General features: G+C 35.9%; 5 protein-coding genes across 5 annotated transcripts; 1 reads left to right on the forward strand and 4 right to left on the reverse strand.

Moving 5' to 3' along the window:
- Positions 1-195: 195 nt before the first annotated feature.
- I206_101445 (cyanate hydratase) lies at positions 196-1,113 on the forward strand (the record flags this gene model as incomplete). The annotated part of the gene is made up of 5 exons (XM_019158285.1): positions 196-552; positions 642-716; positions 786-813; positions 952-1,022; positions 1,075-1,113. 5 exons carry the CDS (start codon positions 196-198, stop codon positions 1,111-1,113), a joined length of 570 nt encoding a protein of 189 aa, XP_019008898.1.
- A 261-nt stretch (positions 1,114-1,374) lies between these two features.
- Positions 1,375-2,602, reverse strand: I206_101446 (uncharacterized protein; the record flags this gene model as incomplete). The annotated part of the gene is made up of 6 exons (XM_019158284.1): positions 1,375-1,755; positions 1,831-1,876; positions 1,947-2,016; positions 2,119-2,210; positions 2,310-2,400; positions 2,494-2,602. The coding sequence occupies 6 exons, from the start codon at positions 2,600-2,602 to the stop codon at positions 1,375-1,377; spliced, it is 789 nt and encodes a 262-aa protein (XP_019008897.1).
- A 1,126-nt stretch (positions 2,603-3,728) lies between these two features.
- I206_101447 (uncharacterized protein) lies at positions 3,729-6,196 on the reverse strand (the record flags this gene model as incomplete). Its single annotated transcript, XM_019158283.2, has 13 exons — positions 3,729-4,072; positions 4,139-4,235; positions 4,298-4,355; positions 4,414-4,578; positions 4,634-4,683; positions 4,750-4,947; positions 5,032-5,084; positions 5,154-5,342; positions 5,401-5,428; positions 5,492-5,580; positions 5,656-5,709; positions 5,772-5,830; positions 5,916-6,196. 13 exons carry the CDS (start codon positions 6,194-6,196, stop codon positions 3,729-3,731), a joined length of 1,665 nt encoding a protein of 554 aa, XP_019008896.2.
- Positions 6,197-7,710: 1,514 nt separating this feature from the next.
- On the reverse strand, positions 7,711-11,676 carry I206_101448 (uncharacterized protein; the record flags this gene model as incomplete). Its single annotated transcript, XM_019158281.1, has 5 exons — positions 7,711-8,371; positions 8,442-8,655; positions 8,744-9,052; positions 9,130-9,682; positions 9,748-11,676. 5 exons carry the CDS (start codon positions 11,674-11,676, stop codon positions 7,711-7,713), a joined length of 3,666 nt encoding a protein of 1,221 aa, XP_019008894.1.
- Positions 11,677-12,954: 1,278 nt separating this feature from the next.
- On the reverse strand, positions 12,955-17,460 carry I206_101449 (uncharacterized protein; the record flags this gene model as incomplete). The annotated part of the gene is made up of 11 exons (XM_070202387.1): positions 12,955-13,269; positions 13,336-13,595; positions 13,667-13,726; positions 13,781-13,855; positions 13,934-14,461; positions 14,542-14,893; positions 14,970-15,274; positions 15,330-15,580; positions 15,665-16,564; positions 16,643-16,978; positions 17,087-17,460. 11 exons carry the CDS (start codon positions 17,458-17,460, stop codon positions 12,955-12,957), a joined length of 3,756 nt encoding a protein of 1,251 aa, XP_070058488.1.
- Between the last annotated feature and the right edge of the window lie 196 nt (positions 17,461-17,656).

A 17,656-nucleotide genomic window follows, 5' to 3' on the forward strand; every position in this document is an offset into this window, starting at 1 on the left:
AATAGCTTTATCAGATGACTTGTTTGGCAGGTTTAGAAGTACTAATAGCAGATGATGTTGTAGGATTACATAGGTATATATAACCACTCAAAAAAGGTTTTATTATCCCTCCTTCTTCTTTTCACTCAAATCACACATTGAAAATCGAATTTCAACTAATTAAACGATAAAAAGCAAATTAGTTTTTGAGGCAAAATGATGAATTTACCAGAACATAATAAAGTTTTATTATTAGCAAAATCATTATCAGGTTTAACATTTGAAGAAATTTCAAAAAAATTAGATAAACCAGAAGTTTGGACTGCAGCATTATTTTATGGTCAAGCAATTTGTCAAGATAAAGAAACTGCTGAAAATTTATTTAAAGTTTTAAATAGTAATAATAATAATAATGATTTTTTAGAAGAATATAATAATAATTATATTTTAAATAATTTACCTAAATTAACAAAAGAAAAATTTATAAATTCTTTACAAGGTATTGGTTCAGAAGGTAGTTTAGGTGTTAAAGGTATGGTTGATCGTGATAAGGGTATGGAAATGCCTCCTAAAGTACGTTTCTTATTCAAAAACAAATAAAAAATTCTAAGATAATAAATGCTCATTCTACTATTTTTCTAATTTTTTTTGGGAATCAATAGGATCCAGTACTTTATAGATTATATGAAGTATTACTTGTTTATGGATATTCTTATAAAGCTATTATTGCAGAGAAAGTGAGTTATCTCAAATAAAATATCACTTCCATAAGTAAATCAGCTCATTATTTCGTCATGCTATTGTAGTTCGGCGATGGAATTATGTCTGCTATTGGTGAGGTTTCGCCCATTCTCTTCTAAAATCCTATCCCAACCTCCTCCTTTCGCCTGAATGTAGGATCCTCGCCTTTCCCGACCCATACCTCTCCTTTGCTTACATCACATCCAAAGTGCTGACCGGGATCATAAATAGATTTCCGAACTTCAGTTGAAAGAAAGAAAGATCCAAAAGGTGATAGAGTAGTTATAACCATGGATGGAAAGGTATGCCGTCTCTTTTTACCACCACTTGAACGCAACTAACAAATCCAATTAGTTTTTGTCTTACTCTTCCACCGAAGCTTGGAAGGGATAATCATTTTCAAGAATGGCAGATTGAAATATCGCATTAAATAATATGTTCGTTGTTAAGAGTTGTAATGGAATGGCATGAATGCATAATATCCAAAGTTGCATATCTCATATTTAGGCAATTATAACCCTCAGTATATTCATTCGCTTGCTCCCCCGTGATCTGCATATATAACGTCAAATTGCGCAGTCTCCCTGTTAAAGCATCTTCTTCATCATGATACATAACTCCTCTTTAATAGCATTCATCAAGGTGTTAATCCCATTAGGCCGCAGCACCAGGAGGGAGTTGCCCTTGATAAGGAGATAATTTTTCATTAACTTGTTGTTTATTTTGAGGTTGATGCATATAAGGAGTAACTGTATGATGAGGCTCACCTTGAATTGTAGTAGGAGCAGTATGAGCAGCAGGAGCAGGTGATTCATAAGCTTGAGCAGGAGGTACGTTTGACATTGGTACAGCTGTAGTCGTATTGGCATTTCCTTTTGAAGCCATTCCAGTCTCCAGTACTCCTTCATTGTGAGATTTAGAAGATGATGAAGTACCATAAGTTAATAATTGATTAAATGGTGTTCTCCAAGTAGCGTAAGATCTTCCGTAATTTTTCATAGTGTAGATAACTTCGAGAAGAAGGATACCGAAGACCTATCGTTTGAATGAGTCGTCAAAATCGATTAGTCATGATGATATTGAAATCTTGGTGAATGAACTTTGACTCACAAGGAAAGTCATAACCCATCCAAGACCTAGAACGGCATTACCAAGTCTATATTGAAATAACCGCTCATCATCAACCATTTCTTTATGCCAGGATTCAAACGATCAATTAAACTTACGATGCCCAATCATCTACATCGTCCCAATAAGAGAAGAAAGAAGCTTCTGTACTGAGGCAAGCAGTAGAAGCTATAATATTAAAAAGGAAAAACAAAGACATTAATCATCAAATTTCCCTATCTAGAAGATTGAAAGTTCTTTGCCCCATATAAGAGGGTTGTGCTTACTCACCCAGGAAAAAGACGAAGAAGAAACCGAGTATGATAGTATCAACCATGACTGAAATGAAGATACTTTCGGGTTTTCTGAAAATGAAGAAAAGCCTATATCAGGATTGATGTAAATCAGCATTTTTAGCGATATTATATAATTCGTTAATATACATTGAAAAAAGGTCTCCTTTAAATGAATAGATAACTCACGCTACTCCCATGTAAAGCATGAATAGAATACCTCCAGCAATCAAGGCATTTCCAGCTGCAAGATAAGAATCATTGACATCTTCCCGGTAGACTAAGAAGGTATTGTCATAGTTCGAATCAGCTCCATTCTTATGTTGAAGGATATCAGAAGTTTATTAACAAGTGAATGGGTCGATGGACTCACAATATCCGTAACATTTAGCAATGAAAGAAGCTGATACAGCGAAAAGAACGAGTGACCAAAAGGCGGCAAAACCTTTAAGAGAAGTAGTGAGGATAGGAATAAAGCTCATATTGATTTGAATCTCGCTATTGAACTGAGTAGTATACTTAGAAGAAACCAATATTCAAATTTAGATATATGATGAAAGTTGAAAAGGAATTAGACGTATTATATATACGAGTAAACACGTTGTGAAGCAATATGTATTTCCCCCATAGATTAAATTCTTCCTGTTCCTTTTGTTTTATTTTTCAGCTTTGATCTCTTCTTTCCTTCCTTCCTTCCTTCCTTGATCATCCTTTGAAACGTTTTAATGATTTATCATTTTATTTTATTTTTCAATTTCGGCCCTTCTCTCTTTCTTTCCCACCCTAGTGAATAATGATTCAATTTGATTCATCATAAGATATACCGAATCAAACATGAAATTAGTTTCCGAACTTTCATAGTTTTTACAAACTTGTTTGGTTCTTCTTCTACTCGAATATCATTTTGATAATTTATGCCGTTACATAAAAAATAAGCGTCAGGTGGTTATCTCAGATCTTTTTAAAATAAATCCTCCTAACATTTAGGCACAGCTTTTAGTACAGTACGTTACGTGTTTTTCTAATTCGGATCATCCCGAAATGTTCATATCAATTCAAGCGAATTAAAGTAAAAGGTAAAAAAAGGAAAGAAAAAACACGCCTTGAGCCAAAAAAGAAAAAGATGTTTGAGAAATAAGGGGGAAAAAGGGGAAAATTGATTAAAAATAAAGGTACGAGGGGATGACTAATGAAGCTAGTTTGATATTTTAGACTGCCAAGTGTTTATTTTCAACTTAAAAGGGCCAAATTATAAAACGCCACTTAAAGTATTGCATATCCCGAACCCGAAGTAATTCCTGATAACAATATAGGGAGGGAGCGTTGTATATTTCAAAAGGACCAGCTGATAGGAAATAAGTTGTATCGATTTATCCAGCTTGATCTGACTTGAGCGGTATGCCACGTCATACATAAGATATTACAATTCTTCTAACTGCCATACTATACTACATATACCAAACCACAGAACCTCCCTTCAAACGTCAGTCGAAAGAAGGTATAGGGTTCAGCTTGATACTTCCAACCTCTTGCCTTTCCATTCAGTCTTAATGTTACATCACCTTTCTTAGCCATTTACACCAATTCACAAAATGCCCATTAATGGATTTATAGGATATACCTATAAGCCGGATGATCATCACCTAATTCAACTATTTCCTTTCTTGACATTCCTTGTAGACCCCATCTTTGAAGGTATTCAGGATCATCAAATTCTTGAACTTCATCAGGTCTAGGTGCAGGTCCATATTGAGCATCTCTTCTTGCATTTTCCCTTTTAACTCCAAAGTAAAGAATAGTAGCCATTGTAAAATTCAAAAGGCAGAATGCTAAAGCAGTACCGTGACCTGGTAAGAATCTTGGAGCGTCTTTGTTCCTATATGCTTGTGATGAAACTATTCCTCCCGAATTTCCTGCTGAAAAAACTAATCCCATTGCTACTGCTTTCTTGTCTACAACAGTCAGATATGTCATCAGCAATAATTTCGCATGTAAGGTCATGTATACAATTAGCTCACAGTGATTTCCAAAAGTGTTACCTGTCCAAGCGATCGTAGTGGCAATTAGAGGTCCCACTGCAGCTGATGAGATGAACACTGCGGCGTATAGTCCACCCTGAATATATCCTATTTGATCAGCAATGGTTTGATGTACCGAATTTGGGACGTGTGACTTACAGGATGATGGATTGGTATAGTCAGGAGCAAAAGATAGCCAATGGCACCAATCAAAGACCTGTTCATCTGGATTAATTGGTTGGAACTATTACAAACATCGTGCAGCTGTGACTCACCATCCCATCAGGAAAAAACCTCTTCTTTGGTATTTGTCACTCATGAAAGCGGTAGTCATCGTGGTTATGAACATGAGTACATATGGCGGGGTACTGAGTAGTAATGATTGAGAGACGGTGAATTTACCCAAGTATGCAATGATAGTGGGGGTGAAGAGTGAACCACTATCGTCACTTAGTCAGCTTGTCGAAATGTCACAGCGGAAATCCACAAGCTCACCTGTAGAGAGGTTCGGCAGCTCCAATGTACATCAACATGAGGCAGTAAGTCTGCACGATTTAGTCAGCATAAGACGAAGACCGAGTATGTAACAGCTGGTCGAATGGACAACTTACCTTCCAGTCAAGTAAAGCCTTTTTGATTACCCTCCAAGTAAATCCACCTTCAGATGCCAAACCTTGCTCTTGCTTGAGTCTGTGTAAAACCATTTCTCTTTCCACCGGTGTAAGGAATTTAGCTGTGTCAGGCCAATCGTGAATCATCCAGAATGATAGTACCGCTACGATAAAGGTGAGAAGGCCTTCTATGATGAACTGCATTCAATCATGAACGAGTAAGTAACGCTCAAATGGCAGATTTGTCATGCAGCGGTGACGCGAAAGACGGAAGTGGCTCACAATCCAAGACCATCCTGCTTTACCACCTACGCCATCCATCTTACTCAAAGCATCTGGATGATACCAAATATCAATAAACAGTTTTTGATTGGCTAGACTGAAAAATCATAATCAAAACTCACACCCGAAAATACCACCAAAAGCACCAGCCAAAACTGCTCCACCGAAGAAGAAAGCGCATCTTCGATTAATTTCATCTCGCTTATACCATCCAGTGAGGTAGAAATTCAAACCTGGGAATAAACCAGATTCGAAAAGACCCAAGCAAAATCGGAGAGCCAATAATTGTCCATAACTAGTTACCAGTCCCACTATGAGATGTATCTCAGCTCATCGATTCTACAGATAGAGAATGGTTGTATGACTTACTGGTTGTTTGGAAGATGGCCCAGCAAATCTGCATAATGGTGATTCAATTTAGCTATAGAATCGTTATGGCTTTACCACCAGATTTACTCACCATAGTAAATGGAATCCACCTCGAAGGCCTTAACTTCTTCAATACCAAATTGGAAGGGACTTCGAAAGCGACATAACTGACAAAGAAGACTATCATAATTCTGAAATATCAACTAAACCGTTCGATTTCAAATTACAAAAAATTGAATAAAAATAGCAACTCACTCATAGATGCATTTGAGTATTGTGAAGAAGTCAATTTAAGATCAGCAGTTAAGCCTGTTTCATAAGTCATTCAGAATTAGCGGGAATCATCAGATGAATCAAATATCAAAACTTGCCAACAAGTTTAGCAGCACCAACATTAACTCTATCAATAAAACTAAGTAAATATAATAAACTAAATAAACGAAATTAAAAAATCTAGTCAGCTCTCAAAAATTCATTTCGAAATTATCTATCAACCATTTAGTAATAAAACTCACGTCATCCAAGGAATTAATTTAAAATCTAATTTTCTTAATAATTTCTTTTCAGCTAAAGCGTATTCTTCAGGTGACATTTGAAAAATTGTTTCAGAAGCAATTTTTGAATGATTTGGTATTGTATCTGGCATTTTTTGATCTTCATTATTATTATTTATAAATTGATTACTACTATCATTTGAATTTCTGATACCATTTTTATTTTCTTTAGTAATTATTTCAGGTTTTTCATGATTATTATTGTGATTATGACCGTAGCCATTCGTATATTGATTTGACATTTTTTGTTTTCTCTTACTTTTTGATGTAATGATACGATTAATAAGTTAACAAATTTGTTAGAATGACAATAGAAGGAAGGGAAGAATATTAACTACTTCTTCAATCTTGATGAATTATATGTATGAGTTACAAAGACACGTAGTTAATTGGGCGGTCCGTTGATCACGAGGACTTTGAAACTCATTTAAAATTGTAGAGCTTTGCTTGGCCAGAGCTGAATTTAGCATTCCAACGAATTTATCATTTTCAGTGCCTGTAGTTAATGGAGAACCGGTAAGTAACCCCATTACGAGCCGATTTAATATAAAATTCTTCGTAATCCCATTTACCTCGTGACCAATTAATAGATACCTTGGTCATGACTAAAAATATAACCTACAAGAGTAAGGTCTCACGACGGGCGAACATAGCTTAAAGTTTCTAATTTATGTACCTTTGTATGAATTTACCATATGATCAAAAAAGCATATGGAGAAAGAGTCAAGGTTTTAAGCTTAAAAACTCCTCTGATCTTTCAGCGCGGTATTGTAATTAAATATGGAGGGACCCCCACCCCTCATTACTCGGACCGAATAAACCGGTCTAATGAATGCGGGGGTAATTTCATTTCATTTTGATAATGATTAAATAATAGTAACGGATAATTATGCCACGTCAAGTTAAAATATATAAGAAATTAAAAGAATCACCAAATTCCTCATGATTTACGAGTAACTAACTACCTAGCTAACTAGAAATTCAATTATTTCAATCTTTCTTTCTTTCTTCTATTTTATCATTTCAACTATTTAATTAAAATTCAATCTTCAATATTTAAACCAATAAAAACATAATAGTATGCATCAACAAATATCTTTTGATTCATTCCTTTCTTAAATTCAATTTACTTACCACCACCTTTTAAATTACAATTCTCTACTTTTATACAAAATCCTAAATCACAACCACAACCAAGCGCATTTGCCTAGTTCCTCTCTATATTTTATATATATAAACAAAGAGTTGAACTTACTAGTCGATTTGGAATAAAAACGGCTTAGGTCTAGACAACCTGTTCTTTTTTTTTTTTTTTCCAAAGAAGAAATTCTTTTGTTTAAGAAAAAAGACGGCGTTGCGTCGTTCCACCCTTGATTTTTTAAATTTCTTTTTCTTTTTAAAAGAGATGATTTTAAGAATGAATTATCGAGGACTAAATGACGCTGATATTCAATTATCCCAATCCAATTTTATGTATTTTTATGTTTTTATACAGTATCAGTAAAATGGAAATTATGCATTCATCTTCATATTTATCAATTCATCCCAATTTTGTGTGATGATATATTATCAGGTAAAAAAATAGCTTGCGATAATTACATATCTCAATTGATTCGTTTAATCGTTCAGACTCTTTTCAAGTTTGGATTACTTCAAGTCTTTAATGCAATTTATTCATTAAGATACAATCGAATTATTTATATAAATTATAAAGCTTTTATATATATGTACTTTTAATATTTCACCACGTTTTAATTTACAATCCATCACCTTTTCTTAATTTCACACCTTCTCCTTCTTCTTCTTTTTCATCACGATCATTATGATCAATAAATTTTCCAGGTTCAATTGAATTATCATTACCTTTCCCATTCCTAATCACTCTTCCTTTTCTTTTTTCTAAAGCTCCTAAACCTGTTGAAACACCTTTATGCCAGACTTGATCATCTAAATTTGATGCTCCACCAAGTAAAGCAATCATAGTTTCTTGAAACCATTCATTTTTCTTGATATAATGTACAACTACTGTACCTCCTAATTCATTTTCATCATTTAAAAACCTTTCTTTTCTAGTTGGTCTATTTGAATATATCTTATTTACTTGAGTCTGAATATTTTCAATTTTCGAAAATGTTTGTTGTTGTTGTTGCTGTTGTTGTTGAACAGAAGAATCTGAATTTAAAGATGTATCTTTCAAAAGAGATAAAGGGGATCCTTCAATTAGGGCTTCGACTTGTTCTGGAACTGTCATTTCCGTTGAAATTGGTCGATATGCAACGCCGAATTTCGATACAGATGAATATGATTTAGCTGCTTCTGCCCCACCTCTAAGTGACAAAGTTGAAGGTGACAGTCCAGTCAAGTTTTCCGTTCGCACTTCATTCACGATAGAAGGGAATAAAAATCCATGAGAATAACTATTACCGAGACGAAGATATCAACGAAAGCCCCTGATTTATTCTACCAATTAGCTCGAAAGTTACTCACACTGTACCAGCTTTGGGATGATCATAGATCCAACACCTTTCAGTGACCCAAACGATCTGTTCTCGTTCTGGATGCATATTCATCCATTTAGCGACTAGCTTGTCTTCTTTTCCTCTAGTCAGAGTACGCAAAGCAGGTGAAGCGTGAATATATTGAACAAGATCGAAGGAAAGAGCGTAACATTCTCCAGCCATAAAGGTGTTCTTGACGAGATCTGATGATGTATTGCAGCATAGTCAGCATCACTGTCTGCAACGACGAAATGCTATCCGAGCAAACGCAGATCTAAGGAGTTCACTCACAACCCCAGAAGGCTTTTGATCTAGGAGATACCCTTAATCTCTTCTCCAATTCACCAAGCATAATGAAACTATCTTCATCCGCTTTCACGACGTAATCAGGTTTCTTCTCACCTTTCCAAATAGGTGATAATCTTCCTTGTCGCGCATCAACTGAGTTTGATTCTGTATCAGTGTCAGAGGCGATTGGTTCTGGTTGAGGATATTCCCAAGATGGTACGGTGGCATTCTCAGCTGCCCATGAAAAGAAGGCATGAGTTTTACCGCTATTCATATTTTCGTCCATATCCAACAGTAGAATATCGTTGAATGCTATGTTTAATAAACGAAGATCAGTATGTAATACGCGGAAGATTCTGATTGAGCAAAACCGCAAAAAACAAACTCACCCTCCATCTCAAGTTGTACTGCTTTTTCAAACCTTTTTCTAGGTCTACCCATCACAAACCTGATTCTAATTCCCTCTGTACCATCTCTTCTCGATCTCCAGTGAGAGGCATAACTCTGTCTAATCATATGACGTCGTTCAACACCAGCATCAGTGGTGAAGACTCCAATCAACACACCGACAGGGTTGAGCGATTCATCTAATTCTTTGGTTGACATCTCGGGACTGAAAGGTGGCTTATCGTGAGGGTGATATGGCCATGCAGGATGTTCGGGTGTGAGAGGCATTAGAGTCAAAGGTTTAGAGGAGGAAGGTGCAAACGAGTTTACGGGAACTGACTCGATATGTTCCGTAGAGGGGAAAGATGGATTGGAATTGACCATTGAATTGACATGAGGTGAAGGTAATGAGGGATCTTGAAGAGAGTATAAAGTTGGGTAATCCGATGTACAATATTGTCGCCATGGTAATGGTTCTTTGTCGGGATTGAGTATGTGCTTGATGGTAAATGTCAAGGTTACGGCGAAAGCAGCGAAGAAGATCAAGAAAAGGCTCTGCAGAACGATGATCAGTCAAAAGTGCTATGTAATGGTAAACGATTGTATGAGTAGTTACTCACTATGCTCCATGGTTCAGTCGGTACGAAGACCATGACCCTAGCTAGCCATTTAGAACCCAATACTTTCTGATTAATGCTTTTCCTCCTACTGGTAAAAGGCCCATGTACATCGGATCGACCACGAGAATGTCCAGACATTAACCTTTCTCTTTCTCTGTTCCGGGTTTTTGTAGTAATACTGTTTTTCCTACTATCATTTTTCCGTATTATCGATGAATCTGTCGAGGCGATCGTGGTTGTTGTCGAAGATGCAAATCCAGGTATCACTTCGAAAAGCCATCCCCAATTTCTGGTTCCTGTAGGTACGAATTTATTGGCTGAAACGGGAAACCTAATTATCCTAGATGGATTACCATTATTATTTGATAAATTAATTTTAGGTGATACAGGTGTATCACCTTTAGAAGAAATTAAAGATCTTTGCCACCATCCTGATCTGGGAAAAGAGATTACAGGTCTATGGGAAGTAGAAGTAGTTATAGGTGAAAAAGGTGGAATTAAATCATCCTCTTCAGATGATCTAGAATCTGATCTACCTGTTCCCCAACCATACCTTGAACTTGATGTTGATATAGATGTCCTAGGGCTAGATTCCGTCCTGCTTGATGAACTTTGCACATTTGCAGATGCTGCATATTCAGATGCAAGATCTTGTAATGATGGATGGGGCGACTGATGTGGTGTAGGTGCTCTAGATACACACGGTGATATCAAAGGTGAAGAAGGGACGGACAATGGTAGAATGTTATATGGGTCTTGTGGTAATGGCTGAAGGTTTGATGGAGATGCCAACGGGGCTTGAGACGGTAAAATTGAGGTTCGAGGTGGTGAAGTATTATAAGAATTCACTATAGGTAGAGGTGGTGGCATTGATTTTACATCATATGCTGAGGGAGGGGTCATGCTGATGAAAGGAGTGTTGGTCGTTGAAGATGATCCCGAAGCTGATCCTGACGTTGATGATTCACCATATTTAGGTAATCCATTTGATGCCATTCTCCAATCCCACTTCTTATTCGTTCTAAGAGTTTTACTATTTTCTTCTTCTTCTTCGTTATCCTCGTCTTCTTCTCTTTCGTCGTCAGATGTAGAATGCTTATTATTTATTGGAGGTAGAGTTAATCTATTCCCTGTTAACCAGCCTAACGAAGATGAAGAAGCAGGTACAGAAGGTGGAGATCTAAGTAGACTTGTTTGTCGACTACGTGGAGAGGTGTAGGTATTAGAAGTTGGAGTTGAGATAGAAGGTCTTCTTCGTGTTATTATACCAGAATGACTACCGTATTCTTGTGTTGGGGTATGAACGTCTGATCCAGTAGTAACTGCGTTATTATAATTATTATGAAAAGTATCGTCAATGGACAACCGCTTTAGCGGGTTGTTATGTGATTTATCTTTTATTGAAGGAATATTGCCGTTCTTTTCTTGTGGATGATCTTTTATGGTATGTCGATTTATATAATGTGATTGTGAACGCGTTATCGCAATTGGCCGTAAATGTTTATGATTTTTATTAGGCGAAGAGTGAATATGCGGTGTCGGTATCGGTGTTGTTGTTGAAGAAGAAGATGATGATGATAAGGGAAAATAATTTCGGTCACCGATTGTGCTGTGTTTTGAACCGAAAATGTGAGGATTTGATCTTGACCTTGATCTTGATCTTGAATTAGAAGTGAGAGAATTCGTAGATCCAATTGAAGAAGGTTGAACAATAGGTTGTGGCGTAATTATTCTATTACGAGTTGGACAAGGTGAAGGTGAAGGCGGGATAGTTGTGATTGTAATTTCATTTATTGGTGAAATTATCAAGTTATTTTTATCATCTTTATGGTTATTGATCTGTTTATCATCATTTGAATTACTATTGAATATATTTGATTTTGATGTATGTTCAATAATAGAATTACTATTATTATAATTATTGACCATATTATTGTCTCCAAAAGATTCTAATTAATTCCGTCTAAATAGTTGAATACATAATTGATTTTCGATTGATTCTGTTGACTTGTTACCGTTGTTACGCAACGAGTTCCCAATTGTGAATTTATGTCTCAGGTTTGTATTATGAGATCTAAAAAAGATAGGTTAAAATTCTTTAGGGGGAACTTTTGATGTTTTACGGTCGGACCGAAAAGTCCAAGTTTTAAATTCTAAGTTAAAACGAAATTAGCGAGCGTAAGAGCGAAACGAATTTTGTTGATTTCACCAGAATAATGATCAAAGGAATAAACAACCCTGCTTTTCACGTTGTTTACGTTTTGAGGAAAAAACTAAATAAAAAAAGCGATGAAGAAGATGCTATATTTATCAAAAGCAAGGCGATGGTGAATGAACGTTTTATAATAATCTATATTTCTTTATTTCTATAGGTTTTTTCTATATGATGATATTTAAACATAATGTCACAGCAATGGACTCTTTCATTATGGAAAAACAGTAAATACGAATACGACCAAAGTTGAATTTGTTGTAGTGCGTAATGATTTTCAATTAGGATTTTCTATTGGGTTTAATAATAGGTTAATGAATTTTCTGTTGTTTTCTAATAACAATTACAGGAACAGGGTATGGTTCCTTTCTTACTTCGTTTAGAAAGTTTAGTATTCCTTTACGAGCGGGCGGGGGTTTGCAGGGAAAATATCTTAAAAAGCACGGGGATATTCCGCAGTCATAAGGGTAACTTACTGCGCATTTTTAAAGATCCCGCTCTACCTGTAACACGCGTTTTAGAGTTACTAATGTTGAAGAAAAGATTATCTTACGTATGTGGCGTCTTGATCGTACAATTCATACTCCTTTATTCTGATCTAATAACATTGTACCCCGCTTTTACAACTATTCTTATGCGCGGTAATTTAGCGGGAGGTTCAGTCTCTCAATTTCGCAATGAGACAGCTTCATTGCGAAATTAGACGACAAAAGATTATCATAGAGGACTGCGGATATGAGTACAAGTAAACGTCTTGGCGTATTGAAATCTATCAGATCGGAGACCGATATTTCTGTGATATTGAATGATAGTTCAGGGCGAATGTATGATACTGACTATCAATGACTTCGGCAAAAATTGTTCGTATCAAAGGCGCGTGAAACATGAATGATAGTAAATGCATACAAGTGAGATGATCATAATGACCAAATAGTCTACAATGAAAGCAAAGTACATCCATCCATTGGCCAAAGGAGTCAAGCAATGATTTAAGTCTACCACTGATTTTGACTTTGATTTTGTTGTGATTGAGCTTTTCCTCTTCCTCTACCTCTACCTCTTCCACCATTATTTGTGTTATTATTCCCACTATTATTTCCATTATTCTGATCATTACCATTAGCAGAAACATTAATTGTATCTGTCCAATTCGATTGATTAGTATTAGTATTATTATTATTGTTATTATTGCTATTCTTATTTGAACTTTTTCTTGATCTTGGTTGTTTTGGTGGATTTGGTGTAGGTGGAGCTTGTAAAGGTGGAAAAGCATTAGGTGAATTTGGTCTATCAGTAGGAGGTTTAAAGCCCTAAGAAATTTAAAGAAGAAAGATGAGAAATATATTTTAATAACTTTGAAATATAAAATCACTTACAAGTTTATGACCTTCATTAAAAACATTATCCATCAATATTCTAAATTCATCACCCTGATCATCTTTTTCAATATATTCTCTATATAATTTATATAAAAGTAAAGCAAATTTAGAATCTTCTATTGAATCATGTGAATTTGTTTGAATATCTTTTTTTAATAAATACCAAGCTAAAAATTTTAATGACAATTTACGTTGTCTTCCTGGTATTGTAAATATATGTACTGTATCCATAACTTGTTCTGACGGAATGAAAATATCTAAAATCACAATGAGAAGAAAACTTAACAAGATCCTCTTTATTCATGATGAATATAACCTAAAAACTCACTTATTGTTCTGAAATCTTTGGCTAATCCATGACCTATGAATATACAACCCAAATCGACCACTTTTATCATTCATCAGCAAATAGCATTTTGCCTTTCTACAAATAATCACTTACAGAGTCGAAGTTTCTTGTAAGCCACTTTAAGAGGTACGAGAGTATGTGGTGAATTATTAGGATCTAAATCTCCAGCTACAAATAAACCTTATCATATCAGTTTCCCTCCTATCACTTTTTGGATTCTAAGTAGACGAAAAAGTGAATGCTCACGTTTTATACCAGAATATTCCGTTAAGTAATCAACAACAGTTTCACTTGTATGTATGTAATCATCTATAAAAGGTATTCCTTCTTTTTCACCTTGACCACGTAAAACTGAAACACGCGCAAGTGACATATGCGAAGGACGAAGTATATTTTTTGTACCATCTGAACGAAATTCCATTTCTTCTTGTTGAAGAGCAACAAATTCAGCATCAATAGCAATTAAAGTACCTGGTTGAGGTAATTCATTAGGACCAAATATAGTATGTTTGATCATTGCGTTTCTTTTATTCCATGCTATAGAAACATCTTTTAATAATACACTTTTATCAATTGATGTTGGTAAATTCGATAATTCCAATAAGGATGAGGTATCAATTCGTTGAAGAATTATTACAGAAGGTACTTTCCATTGATCTGGGAAATTGAACACCTCTTCTTCGCTCACTTGTCGTACGAGGAAATCATTGAACATTATCCACTGCGATACTTTGGCTTCCGTTTCACCTTCAACGGTATCAGATTCATTTGGCACTATGACATATCATAGAGGTCAGTCTGCCTGGTCGGGTCCATTTCAAGACAGCTACATATAGCCATGTCCGGCAACTCACCTTTGACGAAAGACACTAAATGAGCGGGTGTACTGTCATTCTCCTGAATTTGCACGACAAGACTTTTGACCTCATATCGCACATTTTCTCCATTACCCCCGTCAAACTCCACGAAAGGTTGCAAGAAACCGTCTGTGGATATATCGGTTCTCCAATGCTCGAATAACTCAATTGAATTCATCATTGTATTGATGCTCAATATAGGCGGTAAAGGATTTTGACGTTTCGGTGAGAGCGTCCTTTTCGAGTCTAATGGTGTGAACGATTTGCAATTACTACAAACTGCTTTGGTGGTATTCTCTCTAAAGATTGAAGAACGTAACACATCGTCGAACCGAAGTGGCCTTGTACTCTATTTATGGCATTGCTCAGTGGTCAGCGACAATTGGTCCCAATAGGAATTTCGCTCGTAGCATACAAGTACCCACCTTCTTAGGGTATAACAGATCGACAGCGTGTAATGTCGTATCTCTTTCCGAGACGAAACCACAACTTCGACATGTATTAGTAGTCTTGATTTCAAGACCAAGAACCTGATCAATAGCAGAAGTTGTATTGTTTTCTTTGTCCAGCGTCAAGTCTTGTATACCCTTGTGGCGTAAGTTAAAAGTTTCGCCTTCCACAATTGACTCTGTGCTGAATGTTGATAACAGCCATCGATTAAAGTTTTGTATGAGCGATCCATAAGGTGCAGTTGATTTGTCATTATCGTCCATCAATCCTAACGCGGAAGCTATACCATTTCAAATCAGCTGACGAAAATCTACGTTTGTACAAGAGAATCATACCTTGAGGTGTAGCACTGAAAGCCCTTGAAAAGTTACTGGCTTGACAATTCCTTCCTTTGGCATCTTCCAACATTCTAAATAAGAACCCAGCTTCACATAGTAAACAGTGTTCTTTTTTACAGTCTACGCAAATATGTGCAGTAGCGACTTTCCGTATTGGCAATATATAATGTATGGCTTGTAAGAGGGCATTGGTATACGAATTTAGAATATCAGTTTCGAGTCCGGAATAAATAGTCCGATTGTAGTAGCTATGACGATGAGAAATATTCATCAGCTTACCTAAACAGGTTCCGAATCGATGCATTGTATGAAGTTGAACAAATCGAACTCACTCAAAATCGAAATCTTCGATACCGAATTTAGAATATTTGATTTCGACTTTCCTGTAATATTTCGGTATTTCACCTTGATCTAAACCATCATTTTCAACATCTTGATCATCAGTACTATTTTGTCTATTAATCTTCTTTGTTGATTTATTCTTTTTGTCTTTCTCACTCCTAAAACGTGGTTCACTATCTCTTCTTCCACTAAACGAGTGACCATTAATTGTATTACTAGTATTTTTCCCTGCACCAGGTCTAGAAGGTATAACGTATCTTTTCCCTTTTAATTCTTTTGGTGTTGTTGCATATCCTACAAAGTCTACCATCTTCATCGAGTTCAACACTGCCGGAGGTATTGGCAAAGGTGGATTGTAGAATGGCGAGACTTCGGTAGCGTATAATTCAGGCGGGAAATTAGATAAGAGGGATTCAGAGTAATATGGCATTCCTATAAGATTGAGTGGGGTAGTTTCTTCCCATACGATTGGAGGTGGAGGATCAGGTTGATCTGGCCATTCAGGTTTAATACCGTCGTATCCATTGAAAGTAGGTAATATCAATTGACCATTCTCGTCAACCTGAGCTGTTTCTCCAGTCTCATAATTCGTCCATAAGTGAAGGTGTCCGTCTGCATCTCCAAAAGCTAGATAATCGCCACGAGGTGATAAAGCCATACTTGTCACATATGAGTTGACATCTAATTGTTGGAAAGTTGAAGCAGCTGATCCACCCGACATATCAACGGATTGCAACATCCCTTGTTGAGACGATATGACAAGTTTGGATGGATCTGTAGGATGTAGTAAGGCGAAAGCTGGACCAGCAGGGAAAGATATTGGGGGAAGAGGTCGAAGTGTTCGAATATCGTATATCTTGACAAGTGGATCTGGCATTGGATGACCTTGCCTAATAAGGTAGCAGAAAATGTTAGATTCATTTCATAAAAACATGCAGAAGGAACTTTCAATCAGGATTTTAACTGACATATGCGTCCATCCCCACGTACAAACCATATTACCCTTAATATCAGCACCACTAAGTCCACCTGTATGAGCTTGAACAGGAATTATAGTATTTAAACTTTTATAACCAGTTCTAGGATCTAATAAATTAATTTGTCCAGATAATGAAGCAGAAAGTACTGAACGATTAAATGAAGAAGGTGATAATTTGACTATACTTGATTCATTAGATTCAACTTTTCTAACTATTTCACCTCTTGATGTATTAGCTAATATCATTTGACCATTTCCTCCTGCTAAAACTTCATGTGAATTTGTAGGATTTGGTGACATTGTTCTTAATGATCTTGATGGGTCACTGTTAAGGTATTCATATTCAAGAATCTTATCATTAGCTTACTCTCTTATTTTCAAGTTATCTAAGTTTACTGATTCGCATTAAATGAGATAAAATGATTCGAATTACCTAACAGTCCATTTCGCACGTCCACCTCTCATTCTACCACCAATTCCACCTTCAGTCAAAGTCCAAACATCTCTATCTGTAACTCTAATCTCTCTTACACTTGAATTCATTCCTCCTCCTCCTCCTCCTAAAGTAATAACATTTCCTAAAAATCCATTTACATTTGATGAACTACTAAAAGGTTTTGAACCATGAGTTGGAAATTGTACATTTCTAGTTAAATTTAAAGGTGTACATAATGCAGAAACAATTCCAGATGAAGTTCCAATCCATAAAGTATCTGAAAAAGAATCAAATTCAATTGAAGTAGGAATTGGTTTTGGATCAATTGATTGTGGTGGAATAGGTAAAAGATGTAATGGATTATATGTCATCGTAATTGTCTTTTTCTTTCTTTGTTTTTCACATTCATCACTAACAGTTAGCCGAGTAAAGATACAGTACTAGAGTTGTATATTCCTAAATATCGCGTCGAATAATGAGAAGGAAGAGAAAATGCTTTAGATAAAATGGATGTAGATTTAATGTCGAGTGAATCGCCTTAGTAGTGACGCGCTCACTGTGTCGAAC

Source organism: Kwoniella pini, chromosome 2 (assembly GCF_000512605.2).
Source record: "Kwoniella pini CBS 10737 chromosome 2, complete sequence".
In the NCBI taxonomy this organism is placed as follows: domain Eukaryota; kingdom Fungi; phylum Basidiomycota; class Tremellomycetes; order Tremellales; family Cryptococcaceae; genus Kwoniella; species Kwoniella pini.